At 43.6% G+C, this 16,884-nt stretch overlaps 1 protein-coding gene across 1 annotated transcript in view; it reads right to left on the bottom strand.

Annotated features, from left to right (window-relative positions):
• SYNPO (synaptopodin) overlaps positions 1-16,884 on the bottom strand; it is a 179,846-nt gene that overhangs the window by 24,118 nt on the left and 138,844 nt on the right. The window contains exon 3 of the mRNA XM_082254538.1: positions 1,635-3,493. Within this exon, the coding sequence (XP_082110664.1) occupies positions 1,635-3,493 (1,859 nt within the window). The remainder of the gene's footprint in view (positions 1-1,634; positions 3,494-16,884) is intronic.

Here is a 16,884-nt window from a genome sequence, read left to right as displayed (position 1 = left end):
CGTGTGTACGGAGCTTTAGTCTCCAACCTTGAACAACTATTCATATCATCAGGAAAGTCTAATTGAAATCAGAAGTCATTATCCCAGACCAGTACATAGCTATTCCAGTTCAATAACTTAAAGTATTAAAGCCAGAGGGTTATGATAACAGCCCAGGAAGTGGAATTTCAAGTTTGTAATAGCAGTCTCCATGTTTATAACATTTTTCTTTTTTTACCAAACTCATAGACCTTAATAGGGGCACACAGATGGAACAAAATTTCAGTATAGACCCCACCATATCCCACACTAAAAACTTTGACTTTCCTATTCAGATAATGAGGTTACTATGTGCTATGCTGTCTTATACCTTGCACTAGGTAAGGGTATAAGGGTAATGTGGGCACACAGTAAATAAATTAATAAAGGGAAGAACAGTCTTAGATAGGTGCCCTGACATTATAGGTCTGTGGGTGGGTTCTTCTTCCCACCGCCACTATTCATGCATAGGATGTTTTATGATTGTTAACACATTCATTTTAGCCATTTTGGAAAATGACTTGAATGTATATGAGAAACAAACATCCACAGAAACGTCTCAAGAGTAAAGATTATTGATTGGGTTGGAAATCTTCACCTTTGCTTATCCTTGCCCCAAAACAGGAGTGGTGTTTGAGGGCTTTGCTGTTCAAATAAACTTTCATACAAAGTACATATAATAGCAGAATGAATGTTATTGGGAGACTTATATCTGGAGTTTGCTTTAGAGCCAGATATTGTTTCACTGTGAAAATATAGCGTAATCTTATTCACGGGGCTCTTACTCCAACATCAGAATATATCCTGGGGAAAATTAAATATTCAAGACCCAATCAATACTGTCTATCTTCTCTACTTCTCTGCTAACTGGCATTATAGGGCTTCATCTCTCAAACTATCTGAGAAATGTTTCTTTACTGACTATAGCAATCGATTTCTTCTTTTTCATTCTGCCCTGAGAAAAAAAAAAATATGACTAGACTGCTGTGAACAACAGACAGTTCTTCTTTTAGACACTTACTAGGGCAACCCAGTAAAAATGACAAAAGTAAACAAAACCCCATCAGCATTTAACAAAGTAAAGTAGCTAGACTAATCGGTAATTAATTCCTGATATTGCTCTTGAAATCCTAAATGTATCTATAGCCTACCTACAAGGAAAATCATGACACAAAGAAGAAGCAGAGACATAAGCAGAAGGCACAATAATATTTTGTATCTATAGCACATTATGAAAAAGGAAATCAAGAAAGATCAAGCAAAAGTGTCAAAGGCAAAAGAACTTGTCCAGAAGATTGCATAGAGGAATTAAAAGATGAAGGCTTGAGTTGCAGAACTTCAGAAATCCAAGCAGAGAGAAGAAGGTAGAAAGTCATTAAAGAAATATTCATTTTAGTGATCTGATCTACTTTTCCTGATCAATGTTTCTATTTGAATGATTTATTAATAATTCACAGTTTAAAAGTCTAGCTGGATTTTTAAGAGAATACATTTTGCTAAGGCTATAGTAAAATATGACCTGATCTTAGTTCCTGTATTATTATCTGTCATAACCATAAACTATATATTAAAAATATTGGAAGATACTATTTGTAATATGGAGAGGGTTTCCACACCTGTGACTCCAATCCTGCGTTTTTAGCAGAAAATGCTGGCCGAGGAGCTTGCACAACAGTTTTGTTTCGTGGAGATGACACTCTGGTGTTTAAAAAAGGAACTGGTGAAATCGGGGAGGCCGAGTTGGTTGGAGTAATTCTTCCAAAGTTGGTGGAAGTGTCAGCAGCAGGAGGTGGTGACATTGCAGAAGAAGGTGATCGGACTGACTGGAAGTACGGTGGAGAATAGACTGTGGGTGAAGGAACCAAAGAAGAGGATGGGCAGGAAGACTGTCTGGTTATCCGATGGGTTTCAAACACCATGGGTTTGGGAGGAGGTGCTCCTCTGGGAAGTGAGCTCACAGGATCTTTTGTTGGTGAGAGAATGAACAGAGAAGGCTGAAGTTGGTATGGCTGACGTTTAGATATTTCAAGTTCCTTTTGAGACTGCACACTCTCTGAGGCAGAATTGGGGGTTTGCATAGTGGAGGGAGGCATAGGTGATCTTTGGTTGTTTTTAGGCAGGTGACTGAGTGGAGAAGGTGGAGTCCTGGCATTCATAGCATACTTCCAAGAAGGTGGCAGTGACATGGTAGGAGATGGTGACCGGACAGTGTCAGGAGACTCAATCACAAAACGTTCCATTCTGGATTGCCTCCGGGCAAACAATTCTGCACCTTTCCCTTTATCTTCAGTTAGAGCTTGCTGTATTGTTACAGGTGGTGGCTTTGTTCTGACGCCAGGAGACCTAAGACTAGTTGCCCAGTCTACAACTGTATCAGAGCTTTCTGTATTGTGTGTTGCATTAGGTGACTTAATATTTTCGAAATTGGAAGCTTCAGCTCCAAGAATAAATGACTCATCCTCAGTAGTTACACTTCCATGCTCCCTATGCTTTCGACGATCATCTGAATTTTGCACCATAGACAGAAGTTCGGGATTAGGGGCCACCTTTGCTTTTTCAATGAAGGTGAACATGGACTTTCTAGGCCCCCGACGTGCTGAGATGGAGTCTAAAACGCCAGTTTTTGGTTGAGGTGTAAGTCTTATCTCTCCATGGTTTATTACTTGTTGGACAGGGATAACATGCTGAGGTTCAGAGGGATATAGTGCTGAATAAGAAGGAGGAGAACGAACACGGGAGACTGGAGGGGGGCTTGATAGAGTTTCAGCATACGTAGGTGGGGGAGGGAGATCAATGGTAGGACTTTTTTCTGATGAGGAAACATTTCTTTTAACAGGTAACTGACCTCCAAAAGGCTTAGCTGTTCTGTTAGCCACAGATGCTGGTTTGGACAGAGTAAGATGTACTTCACAATATTGTGTGTTTGAAGTGCTATTTTGCTCTTTCAAAACAGGTGTTTCTGTCTCTTGCCTGTTGTCAGTATTCAAACCATTTATGCGAGAATTGGTTACAACCAAAGTTTCCTTCAGGCATACACTTAAAGGTTCTTGATGGTCTTCCACTGAAGCACTAGGAGAAGGAGCTCGTTTATCTATAGGTAGATAATCAGCTTCTTTAACCTCATCTACCCATACATCATCTGTTTCCCCCGTGCTCCCATGGTCAGCAGAGGGCTCTTCCATATTGCTGAAACGTTTTGGTTTTCCAAAGCCAGAAAGAGATTCCTCTCTCATAGACTGTGAAAGCCTTGCACCATACTGAACTTGGTTAAGCTGTGGGTCCTTGGTGATCCGTAACTGAGCTTGTCTGGCAAGCTTCTGTTCCTCAAAAGCTTTAATTTTTTGACGTCGGCGGTGAAAAAGTTGAGCCCCCCTAGAACAACTTCCTGTTGGACTCAACTGGGAGGAATTGTTATCACTAAGAGACTGTGCTTCCCTCAGCTCTTTCTCTGTAAGGCTGATGCTTCTTGGGATATCTATGGAAAACAAAAATAATGCCATTTACTAAATTAAAATTATTTTCTTGCAACATAAAAAATATTAAAACACTGGATTACCAATATTGTGTTTTTCCCCTCAATAGATAACTATGTTGGCTAGTCTTCACAAGCAGGTAAAAAATAATAAGGTATCTTGTGCTACAAAACCTAATCGAATTGGCTACAATGAATTGTACTATTTTGCATATTATTATTGCTCACGGTAATAGTTATAAAATAAGATGTATTTATTGACTATGTTTAAATTGTAGCAAATTAAATAGTGAATCCTATATCTGACTATAGTAAACTGAGATGTAATTGGCAGCTATGAGCTTCCTATAGCATTTTGCAAATTGTCATTGCACTGTAGACCATTTTATAAAGGAAGCAATCTAGTTTACCAAAAATCATAATCAGATATTGCACAATCCGTTCAGCTTTTTCCATTAATACTTATTTGATAAAAGGAAAGGCAGATAAAAATCAATTCTGTATACTGCTGATAAAGACCGCTACTTTTCCTACTGAACAAGTGGTGTTCTGTGGGCCAACTTGACAAACTGGGGTCCAAGAACCATCCACTGGTTCAAAACATAGCTTAGAGGACATTTGTTCTAGAATCAGTCACCTTCTTTATATCCACAGAAAAAAATGTTCCCTTCTAACTTGCCCCCAGGTAAGCTCTATAATTTCTCCACGTAGAATGAGACAATTGAAGGTGGGAACTCCAACCAAATGATCTCACAGCTAGAGACCCCTTGCCAGATGAAATTCTAGTAATTGATTCCACACTTACCAGCGTTCACCAATTACTAAAATATTTTTTTTTGTGGCCTCTGGCCCTTAAAAAGAAATTTGTATTTAAAAACAGCCCAGAAATAGACAGTCTCTGTGCTCCCATATTGGAAGTCTAAATGGGTACCTCTTTAGGTGTATACTATGAGAAGGGGGTAAGGGATGGCATCTGTGTCATGTGGGCCAATATTCACTATGAACTAGCATGACATAAAATGTAATTCTTCCTCCTCCTCTGGGGCAGACACCTGCCCTTCTGACTGCACCATACATAGGGAAGACAAAATGAAAGTTTATTTCTGTACCCACAAGTGGTTTATCTACACATATGAGTGCAAAGCCACACTATAAAACCAGAATAAATGTAATAATTAACATCCGTGTATGAACATTTGACATAAGCAACAATAAAATAACTAGGGATGAGCAAATCTGCACAGGTTCAATTCATGAGGTTGAGGTGGGGGTAGCTGAATCCTGATTGGAATCCTCAAACTTAGCAGAGAATCCCACTGAAGTCAATGGGGGGAGGGGTGGAGGGGGCACAACAGTTTAATAGTATAGTTTGTGAGCTTCTTTTTTCACACAACAACTCTGCATTGCCTTAAAGGTTCAAAAAATTGTAAAAACACATCAAATCCACAATCCCATGTTCCACACACCCTATTCCATTTGCTCCCAAATGCAAGAAAAATTAGACTGTATTATCTGAGAGACAAAAGCCATAAATATTCTTCAGTGGCTGGATAGAATGTAAACCGATTGGTTGGGCTGCAAAATAAGAGGGAGAGACAAAACAGATTTTATCTTGAATTTTTTTATTTGAGAGATAATAGCCAAAATGATTGCACAGTAAGTGGCTAGCTCTCGATGGCAGCTAATGCCTACTGCAAGAAAAGCTAAATCTGAACCTTACTGTCCAAATTTTTTGCAATGCAACCCATTCCCTATATAATTCAGTGGAGATTTCCTTTTTTTTTTTTTTTAACATTTGAAATTCCTCTACTCCGCCAGTATTAACTTTCTCCTTCCAGGCACTCAGCAGCCAGCTAGATTTCTTATTAATATTTATTTTATTACTGGAGACATAGCTGTAGCAGAAAAGCCTATGGCCACAGGCTGCCTGCTTTTCCACAATATAGGAAGAAAAGCCAAATGCAGCGAAAAGAGGGGGAAAATTCTGCAGCCAGGGGATATAGGCTGCCAGCCCTTCCCGAAATAAGGACCATCCAAAAAAAAAAAAGGGCAGACAAGCCTAAAAGTAGAGGTAGCAGTGCTGCTACATGGAGATAGTAGGTGCTAATCTGAATATTTCTAATGTGTCCACTTCTCCCACCTACTCCACCTCCTTCTCCTCTTTCACCTCTTTCTCCTCCTGCCCCTCCTCCTCCATCTTATACTCCTCCCCTTCCTCCTTCACCTATTCTTCTTGCAATAAAACTATGGCACAAGGAGAGGCTCTAGGGAGCTAGGGGGTTTTCACCTCGCTACTGGCTTGTTGCACATAAAGTAATGAAGTGGCTACAAATCCATTCTCTTCTTACTGCTCCCAGGTACAAATCAGCCAGTTGGCTACAAGTGCTGCCATTGTGCTCTTTTACTCAACCTCTTCTGCTTAGCTCACTTTAGCCCCACAAACTGGCTATGAGTTGGCGGAATTAGAGGCCTCTGCTATCCCCACAGAGCTCAGCAGTGTGGGTTTTTTGTAATTTTTCTGATGTTGGAATAGAAAAAAAGATGTTCCCAAATCACCTCTATGCCAAGTATCCTACTACCAGCTTGGCAAAATAGCCGACTTTGCAGCTGCTCCCATTCCAGCTGGTAGAATCACCTTTTACACTGGTTTTTGACCTGTGGTACACCACAGTGGCAGGTAACCATTATTTTGCCCAGAATTCTATCTTACAACCACCATTATTTATCTTTCGTTCATTAACGGACACAGCTCCATATCTTCTTTGACCCTTGGGTTTTGCTGCTCTCCATAGGAATAGGACACTAGGTGGAAAAAAATTTACTACGCCAATAGGGCCGTCCTAGGGGGTGTACTCCCACTTCCTGCTGTAGGACTTCAGTTTTTTTCTGCCTAGTCAGAAGTAAGGACCTAGTTCCTTGCTATGATCTCTGGTCCTAGCATTTTTCTTATTTATACAAAAAATTGTTATTTTATTATTTTCTGAACTACAATCAAGTCTGTTCCAGTGAGAACTACAATCAACTGGTGGACAGGGCAATGCACTGAATATCCTAGATCCCTATGGTCTTCTCAGTCCAGGCAGCGAGTGCAATCTGACCTCAGCTCTGCGCTAGGTCGGCTGCGACATAGCCCCACTGGACGGGGGCTGGCCGGTGAGTTAAACGTCTTAGCCCTGGCCACGACCTGAGTCGCAGCATACCTTTGGCCCTCAGCACCCCCATTCCAAGATTGTGTGGTGGTCTGCCCGGAGTGGTGCCCGCCTGGTTCCAAGGTGTGGTGAGTAGTGTCCCCCCTTCCCTCTGGTGAATGCTTGGGGTGGATGCAGGCCCCTCCCCAGGTTGGTAGGCCCCCCCTTGTGTCCTTCCTTCCCAAACGGCACTCCTCTTCACTATTAGGGTCTCCCTCTGCCCTGTCTCTTTCACCAGCTCCCCCCTCAGTCCCCCCCTCGGGGTGGCCATACCATTTACATGTAATGGGGATATTCAGCCGTAATGGGGCTGGTGGGGGAGAGGGCGCAACTGGAGTGATGATCCTAGTGGGGTCCCTGCCAGGGTCCCCCTTGCTGGCTGCATGCATTTTGTGGTCCTGTGGGTCTTCCAGGGGCCGCGCGGGCTTTTTGCCATGGATGATTCCTAATGATGTTGGCGGCCATGTTTGTGTAGCTCGGCGGCCATGTTTTGGTAGTTTCCCATTGATTTCAATCTGGCAGCCATTTTCTTGTAGACTCTGGAGCGGTGATTCGGCGGTGGGCCTCTAGTGGCAGTGCCTGCGCTTCCTTTACCTCTCTGATCGCCGCACAGCTTGCAGTTTGGCACCCTGCGTCCCTCCTGAGTTGGTGATGGTGATTCCCTGTGGGTGAGCAATGCTCTCTCTTTCTGCTATAGCAGTGTTTTGGGTGTGCGCTGGGACCTGTGGTGTCAATGGTACAGCAGTGGGGGGGGGGGAATTTTACAGGGATTTTTACAGATTTTGCTGGCGGTCCCCAGTTTAACTATGGAGTCCCTGGAACATGTGTCGCCACCTGACCCACTCTCAGAAACTACGGGACCCTCTGGGTCTGTAGCAGTCACTGGTGTCCAGCAGTCACTGGTGTCCAAAGTTGACATGGCCCTTCAAAATAGGCCTAGCAAAAAGCGCATTCCTGCCTTCACCTGCATTCTCTGCCTCCTCAGATTCTGAGGTTGATTTCACCGCTGCAGATGCAAGTCAACCCACTGGGTCTGCGTCCACACACCCTGAGTGCTCTGACAGTGAGGATGAATCCTCTTCCTCTACAGCCACGCATGAAAAGGCGATTGTGGAAGCACTGATTGTATTAGTGCGGGAAACTTTAAAATTGGAAGACTCAGCCAATGCTGGGTCGGCTGCGTCGGTGCAATTTGGTACCCGCAGACCTTCCAAGGTGACGAAGATGTTCCCCTTTCCCACCAATTTCGACGATATTGTCGCAAGTCAGTGGGGTTTCCCAAAACGCTTGGTCGGGATACCAAAGCGTTTCGCTAGGAAGTATCCTTTTGAAGAGTCCCTTTTAAAGAAACTGACAGTTCCGCCGGTGGTGGATTCTCAGGTTTCCAGGTTAAATAAAGCCACACTACTGCTGGTGGAGGACTCTCCATCCTTTAAAGAGCCAGTGGACAAGAGAGCTTAGTCTCTGGTCCGATACCTTTTTACCTAGGCTGGTTCAACTTTGAGGCCGTAACCTTGGTCTCCCAGACCTTAACAAAATGGGCAAAGCTTCTGCGCCAGGATTTGGAAGAGGGTCAGCATCCTCCTGAGCTGACGGAGTTGGTGGATCAGTTGGTACAGGGGTTACAGAATATCTGTGATGCCTTTCCGGATGTGGCTCCTTTAGCCTGCAAAGTGTCTGTGAAACTGTGACTCTTTGCTGTATGATTTGGCTGAAATGCTGGCCTGCGGACCAGGCTTCCAAAAAGGTGCTGACCTATCTCCCCTTTGTAGGAGACCGCCTGTATGGAGCTTCTATGGAAAATATCATTAAAGATCTTACTGGAGGTAAGAGTACACTGCTTCCACAGGTCACCAAGAACAAAGAGCCTAGTCGCAAGCGTGGTCCTTTCTTCTCGGCTCAAAAATGGCCCTTTCGGCCCACAGGATCACAGGACAAGGATCAAAATCCGCCCGTAACTTTGCGGGAGGTTCTAAGAGACCCTGGTCTGGTAAGTCAAAAGCAGATTCTGCTCATCCCGCAGACAAGTCTACCTCTGCCTGAAGGGGCGCCCTCACCTGTATCTGGGGTGGGGGGACATCTTCGCTTCTTTCCAGACCCGTGGACCTCTTTCATTCAAGACAAAATGGGTCCACAAGTTGATTTGGTCTGGCTAAAAGATCGAGTTTCGGTCCTTGCCTCCAGCAAGGTTCTTCCCTTCCAACTTGCGTCCTTTCCCTTTTTTTTTGTCTGCAATGCCTTCTCGGGGCGGTACAGGATCTGCTATCACAAGGAGTCATTGTACCAGTTCCAGAGTCGGAAAGTTTTCAGGGGTTTTAGTCAAACCTATTTACTGTTCCCCAGGAAGGAAGGCAAGGTCCATCCAATCTTAGATCTCAAGGCCCTGAACTGCTGTGTGCAGGTTCAGAAATTTCAGATGGAGTCCATTCGCACGGTAGTGGCATCTCTTCGTCAAGGGGATTTATTGGCCTCTATGGATATCAAGGACACTTACCTTCATATACCAATATATGTCGGGCACCAGCATTTTCTTCACTTTGCTGTGGGCGAGGAGCACTATCAATTCGTGGCGTTACCCTTTTGGTCTCGCCTCAGCTCCTCGGGTGTTCACAAAAGTTTTACCCCAGTGTTAGCTCGGGGGGATCACGGCACTGGGGTACCTGGGCAATCTCCTTCTGCGCGCAGAGTCTCCGACTGTCTTAAAAGTCAATTTGGACATCACTGTGTGAGCCTTGCAAGAGTTTTGCTGGACACTGAATTTTCAGAAATCAGCTCTGACTCCGTCCAACAAACTGGACTACCTGGGCCTGACTCTGGATTCAGCCTCAGCCCGGGTTTTTTTGCTGAGTGCAAGTGCTGAGATTGAGGGTCTCAACCTTCGAGGCAGGTTCCGTTTGCTCAGTTCCATACCAGACCAGACCTCTGCCAAATGGGACAAGAATCCACAGTCCCTAGACAATCTGATCCTGTTGAGGGTCCTTGATATGGTGGATTCGCTCCCGGTGCTCCCGGTGCTTCCACAGGGAAAATCCTTTCTCCCCCTGTACTGGATGCTGGTTACCACGGAAGCCAGCCTGTCCATGTGGGGAGGTGTCTCGGGCACAAATTGGGCTCAAGGGGCTTGGACTCTGAAGGAGTCCAGTCTGCCTATCAATGTCCTGGAGATTTGAGCGATCAGGCTTTGCCTGTTCTGGTGGACGGATCGTCTGCGTGGGCGCCTGATAAGGGTTCAATCGGACAACGCCGTGGCTGTGGCATATGTCCATCACCAAGGGCACAAAAGTGCCCTGGCAGCAAGAGAAGTGGCCGTCATTCTAAGGTGGGCATTCTAAGGTGGGCAGAATTCTTTGTTCCAGCTCTCTCTGGTGTGCACATTCCAGGGTGGAAAATTGGCAGGCGGACTACCTCAGTCGGCAGGCACTGAATCCGGGCGAATGGTCTCTTCACCTGAAGGTGTTTCATCAACTGTGTCTCCAGTGGGGGACTCCTGATGTGGACTTGTTGGCCTCTCATCTCAACCAGAAGGTTCAGAGGTTTGTGGCAAGGTCTCGGGATCCTCTGGCCGACACCTCGGATGCCCTGGTGGCACTTTGGGTCGGTATTGTCTAATATATGCCTTTCCTCCATTACAACTTCTGCTGAGACTTCTGCACAGAATCGAGGCAGAAGGGAATCCAGTCATTCTGGTGGCCCCAGACTGGCCTCGCCGGTCTTGGTACGCAGGCCTAGTAAGACTGGTAGCCGATGCCCTCTGGAGACTCCCTCTGAGAGAAGATCTTTTGTCTCAAGGACCAATCTTCCATCCTGCTTTACGGTCGCTGGCTTTAACGGTCTGGCTGTTGAAAGCCAGGTACTGAGCGATAGAGGGTTGTCAGATTCGGTAATTCCTATACTGTTGAAAGCTAGGAAATCTACTTCTAGGAAGGTTTATCATAGAGTTTGGAGGGTGCACATTACTTGGCGTGAGTCTCGGGGGGTTTCCCCAATTCCTTTCGGTGTCCAGTCTGCTGGAGTTTCTACAAAGAGGTGTAGATCAGCGTTTGGCCCTGGGCACCATCAAGGGCCAGATTTCCGCTTTGGCAATCTTCTTCCAACACCCGTTCCTTGGTTCACACTTTCAGTCATGGGGTACGCCACCTGGCTCCTCCGCTAAGGTCCCTGGTGCCTCAGTAGGACCTCAATTTGGTACTGTGAGTTCTTCAAAAACCGCCTTTTGAAAATATTCATGAACTTCCTATGCTTACCTTGTCATAGAAGGTGGCTTTTTTGGTGGCTATTACTTCTGCACGCAGGGTGTCCGAGTTGGCTGCGTTGTCCTGTAGGTCACTTTACCTGGGAGTTCACAGGGACAAAGTGGTGCTTTTTCTCTGAGAGTCATTCCTTCCTAAGGTCGTCTCAGATTTTCACCTAAATGAAGACATTGTGTTGCCTTCCTTGTGCCCTAAGCTGAACCATCCTAAATAAATTACCTTGCATTCCTTGGATGTGGTTCGCAGAGATGTATAGTAACTAAGTAGAACTACTTCACTACTGTACTTAATTACCGAAAGGCGGTATCTGTACTTTCCTAGAGTAGAATTTTTTTCTCCTACTTCCACTTTTACTTCACTACATTTTTTCGACGATTTCAATACTTCCACTCCGATATTTTTTTTTTGTGCTGCATAGTTAATCGTTACTTTTATAAAAATTACCACTGCCAGAACAGTAGATGGCAGGTTTCATGAAGCTCAAAACATGTGTAATATCAGCGCATACGAAAATAAATGCTACTGTATGTATAAATAAAAGCTGCATTTGAAATAATAAAAAACAATAGGATGTTCAAACTTTTGACTTCTTTCTTTAATAACTACATAACACAGTACTTGTACTTTTACTTTCAGTACTTGAGTAGCAATTTTTTTTTCAAAACTACAGGTACTTTTACTTTCAGTACTTGAGTAGCAAAATTAAAAAAAAAAAAACTACTTGCAATACTTAAGTACAAAAAATGTTGAATACTTTAGTACTTCTACTCAAGTCACTTTTTGATCGAGCACTTCCACTTCTCCTCAAGTCACTTTTTGATCGAGCACTTGTACTTTTACTCAAGTATGGGTTTCGAGTACTTTATACAACTCTGGTGGTTCGGGCAATTAGGGTGTACCAGGCGGCGATTCGAAAAATAGGATTCCCTGTTTGTCCTTACATATTGCTCTCGTAAGGGGCAGGCCACATCAGCTGCGATTTCAAGATGGATCATGCAGACGGTGGTGCAGGCCTATTCCATCAAGGGGCAGGTTCCTCCTTTCCCTGTTACGGTGCATTCTACGAGGGCACTTAGTGCCTCCTCGGCCTTCCGTCATCAGGCGTCAGTGGTCCAGGTTTGCAAGGAGGCCACCTGGTTGTTTGTGCACACATTCACAACGTTTTACAAGGTGGATGTACTCGCATCTGTTGCTTTTGGCTGCAAAGTTTTGCAGGCTGCTATTGCAGAGGCTCCTGCCTCTTGAGGGTGTATTTTTCTTTGGTAGCTGAGCTCCAGTTGTTCCTGGTAGAGCTCCTGGTTCACCTGGTTGGCTACATTTAGCCCTTTTGGGAAATATGTTTATTGCTGTGTTTTTTCCCACCCCTAATGTTGACACTGCTTTGGGACATCCCAAGGGTCAAAAAAAGATATGGAGCTGTGTCCGTCAATGAACGAAAGAGAAAACTGGATTTTTGTCTTACCGTAAAATCCTTTGATCTGATGTTCATTGACGGACACAGCATCCACCCCTATGTTGATTTGGGTTATGTATAACAATTTATAACAATACATTTTTCATAAAAATTTTCAGTGCATCAACCAAAATGACACATGCTCCACCAACAACATTGAAAAATTTACACAACGTGAAAAGTTACAAAAATGCCCGTATTGATTTTTGGTAATGTATGATATATTTTTACACATATTGATAGTCTGTGGCGCTGTATGACTGTTTTATTTTATTTTCATGATATAAGTGTCTTTATATCTCTCTTTCTCTCTCTCTCTCTCTCTCTATATATATATATATATATATATATACAGCCATGGCCAAAAGTTTTGAGAATGACACAAATAATCATTTTCACAAGGTCTGCTGCTTTATTGTTTTTCGATTTTTTTGTCAGATGTTACTATGGTATACTGAAGTATAATTACAAGCATTTCATAAGTGTCAAAGGCTTTTATTGACAACTACATAAGGTTTACGCAAAGAGTCAATATTTGCAGTGTTGGCCCTTCTTTTTCAAGACCTCTGCAATTCCCCCCAGCATGCTGTCAATCAACTTCTGGGCCACATCCTGACTGATGGCAGCCCATTCTTGCATAATCAATGCTTGGAGTTCGTCAGAATTTGTGGGGTTCACCCACCTCTTAAAGGTTTGACCACAAGTTCTCCATGGGATTAAAGTATAACTAAGAGCTAAATTTTTTTAACTTTTGGATAGAGTGCAGAGGGATTAGAAAGTTTGTCAGTTTTTATTGCTCTCTGTGTCCCCTTTAAGGTGATTCACCCTCTTCATTTTTCCTTTTTACCATTATTATTGAAAGTGAAAGTAAAAGAAAATCCCAAATTTTGGGTTGTCCCCGAAAATGTAATAGAGGGGAAATCTTCCAAGGGGGAGGCTAGTTCTGGTGACCTGGGGGTCCCCAAGGAAATTCCCTTAATTTGCAGGGATTTGCTCTCACTTCCTGTTTGGCTATGGGACAGGAAGTGAGGGCAAAACTCTGCAATGGGACACAGATGGGGGAAAAAAAATCTGACAGGGGTTATAACTCTTCCTTGCTCTAATTGACATAAAAAAAAAACAAGTTTTGCCTACAGTTCTTCTTTAACCACTTTAAGACCGGAAGGATTTGTCCCTTTAATGACCAGGCCCTATTTTGCGATTCGGCACTGCGTTACTTTAACGGACGATTGCACGGTCATGCAACGCTGTGCCCAAACGAAATTTAAGTCCTTTTTTTCCCACAGAGCTTTCTTTTGGTGGTATTTGATCACCTGTATGATTTTCATTTTTTGCGCTATAAACAAAATAAGAGCGGCAATTTTGAAAATATATATATATATATATATATATATATATATATTTTTCACATCCTGCTATATAACATTCCCAAAAAAAAAATAGAAAAATCTAAATTTTTTAACATTTTAGGCCAATTTGTTTTCTGCTACATATTTTTGGTAAAAAAAAATCGCAATAAGTGTATTTTGATTGGTTTGCGCAAACGTTATCGCGTCTACTAACTACGGGTAAGATTTATGTCATTTTTATTGTTTTTTCTTTTTTACTAGTGATTGCAGCAATCTGCGATTTTTTGCGGTACTGCGACATTGCGGCGGACAGATCGGATCCCTGACTGACATTTTTGATACTTTTGGGGGTACCAGTGACATTACTACAGTAATCAGTGCTAAAAAATATGCACTGTTACTATAATAATGACACTGGCAGGGACGGGGTTAACAGTATAGGTGATCAAGGGGTTAAATGTGACCCTAGGGGAGTGATTCTAACTGTGGGGGCGTGGCTTCTGATATGACCATAGAGACATGTGTTCCTATATAGAAGGATCACAGGAGCTCTGTGATCATTTCAGAGAGAAGGACGGTCAGCTGTGTTTACAACAGCTGACCGTTCTTCTCTCTCAGCGTGGAGCGATCGCGGGTGGCAGGCGGCAATCGGAGCCACCTGACACACGCATCGGCTTTCCTGCTGACGAGCGGGGGCGGGAGCGCGCCGCCGGCGGCGCGCTTTGCCCCCTAGCCTCCTGAGAGGGAGCGATGTCGATCTACGTCGCTTTGCCCAGGAGTTTCTTGGCCATAGACCCAAAACTTTGAAGTTTTGTTCCCCCAGCCACTTAGTTATCACGTTTGCCTTATGGCAAGGTGGTCCATCATGCTGCAAAAGGCATTGCTCCTCAAGAAACTGTTCTTGGATAGTTGGGAGACGTTACTCTCAGGGAATGTTTTTGCACCATTCTTATTCGTGGCTGTATTCTTAGTCAAAATTGTGAGTGAGCCCACTCCCTTGGCTGAGAAGCAACCCCACACATGAAGGGTCTCAGGATGTTTTACTATTGGCATGACACAGGACTAATGGTAGTGTTCACCTTTTCTTTTCTGTACAAGGTTTTTCTAGATGCCCTAAACAATTGGAAAGGGGATTCATCAGAGAAAATGATTTTACCCCAGTCCTCGGCAGTCCAATCCCTGTACCTTTTGCAGGATATCAGTCTCTCCCTGATGTTTTTCCTGGAGAGAAGCGGCTTCTTTGCTGCTCTTCTTGACACCAGGCTATCCTCCAAAAGTCTTTGCCTAACTGTGCGTGCAGATGCACTCACACATGCCTGCTGCCATTCCTAAGCAAGCTCTGCCCTGGTGGTGCCCCAATCCTGCAGCTGAATCAACTATAGGAGATGGTTCTGGTGCTTGAAGGACTTTCTTGGGCGCCCTGAAGCCTTCTTCACAAATGCAGTGGAAATGTTTTTGATGGGATTAAGTTTATTTTCATGGCAAAAGAGGGACTTTGCAATTAATTTCAATTAATCTGGTCACTTGTTCTGGTCACCATTCTGGAGTATATGCAAATTGCCATCACACAAACAGAGGCAGAAGACTTTGTGAAAATGAATATTTGTGTCATTCTCAAAACTTTTAGCCACCATAATTATACACACACACATTATAAATAAATTTTTTCTTTCCTATAAGTCATCAAATATTCTCTGTTCTAGGCAGCATAAGGGGCTTGGAGAGGTGGGGTGGAGAAACAGCAGCACACTGATCTTCTCAGTGGAGAGCTGTGCAGTGGGGTTAGTCAGCACAAGTATTGGCCATTGAAGAAGCAGCAGGCTGTTCTCCCAGCATGGGCAGAAAGCTGATCAAGCTGGGATGGATGTGCTCTCATGCCTAGCCTGGTCATTTTAAAATAGGAAACCAGGGGACTGCCAGGATCAGGATCACCAGGTACTTTACACAAAGGAAGAAATACAAATATGGGATACTTTTTAATACAAGTACGTGATACAACATATACATATCAGGAAAATGGAATGCCAGGGTAAGAAACCTGACAAGGCCTACAAGCCCTACACTAATCTCTGCCTATGCGCTTTATCAGTAGCACTTCCTATGCTTTGCCTATCACAGGTAAAGTACACCCTTCTATAGTGAGGGGGCTGACTTATCCATAAGCCCTTGGTATGGGCCCTTCTAAGACTGCTGGCCTAAGTGCAACGGCCAGGCAGTGTATTATGTTTACTATGGTGAATTCTGGCATTAGTTTTCAGGGTCCACAAACTGTGAACCCTTGGGGTTCACGTTGAACCCAGAGTAGCACCAAGCCCAAACCTCATCCCTAAAAATATCCCAATCTTTCACATTGCTATGAAATCAAATAGCTTTTACACCAGAAAATATAAGTAATAACTGGGATAAGTACTCCCAAAACACTATATATTAAGACAAGGGGCAAAACTGTGAAGCGCACATCGTGTCAGACAATACCTTATTTATAGATCAAGAATGGCAGGAATGACAGGTCAGACATAACATGCATTATCTTACATAATATTTTTGTTTGTCTTTATCTGTAGTGAGTCTTGAAAAGACCAAAGAGCTCTTATCTGACAGACATGGGCTTGTTTACCTGGGCTGTCTATTACATTGTTTCTGGGCAGTTTCTATTACGTTGCATTCCTAAGTGGAAGGAAGAGGGATTCCCTTCATGACAAGAATGTATGACATACCAGACAGTGAAAAGACAAAAAAAAGGTAAAACGTCGTAACAAAGATGCATTAAAGAAAAAAATACCTTCAATGGAAAAAAATAAAGATATTCACTACTGCAGAGCTCTATGTGCCTGCTTCGGTAAGACTGCATTCCGATGCAGTGGCAAAGCTGTTGGGATCTTCTACACTCAATTGCCTGAAACTGTGGGAACTCTTGGCCTTTCCAGGTGCATGTGAAACCTTCTAAACTGTCTACAAAGACCCCAAACTGGCAAATGATATACCGTAAATTTGGACACAATGATGATATACAGTATAATGATAAAAGCAAACCTAAAAGCTTTGTGCAGTGGCATGAAAAATGTAAGTCTCCAGGTTCTGCAGCTGCAAGGTTAAAAGAGCATGGCACCCCATGATATCACTATAGTCCATAGTCAAGAAGCTAAAGTTAACT

Source organism: Pelophylax lessonae (assembly GCF_965119305.1).
Source record: "Pelophylax lessonae genome assembly, chromosome: 4".
In the NCBI taxonomy this organism is placed as follows: Eukaryota; Metazoa; Chordata; class Amphibia; order Anura; family Ranidae; genus Pelophylax; species Pelophylax lessonae.
Note: the sequence above shows the minus strand (reverse complement) of the source record. Positions and strands in the feature narration are given on the sequence as shown.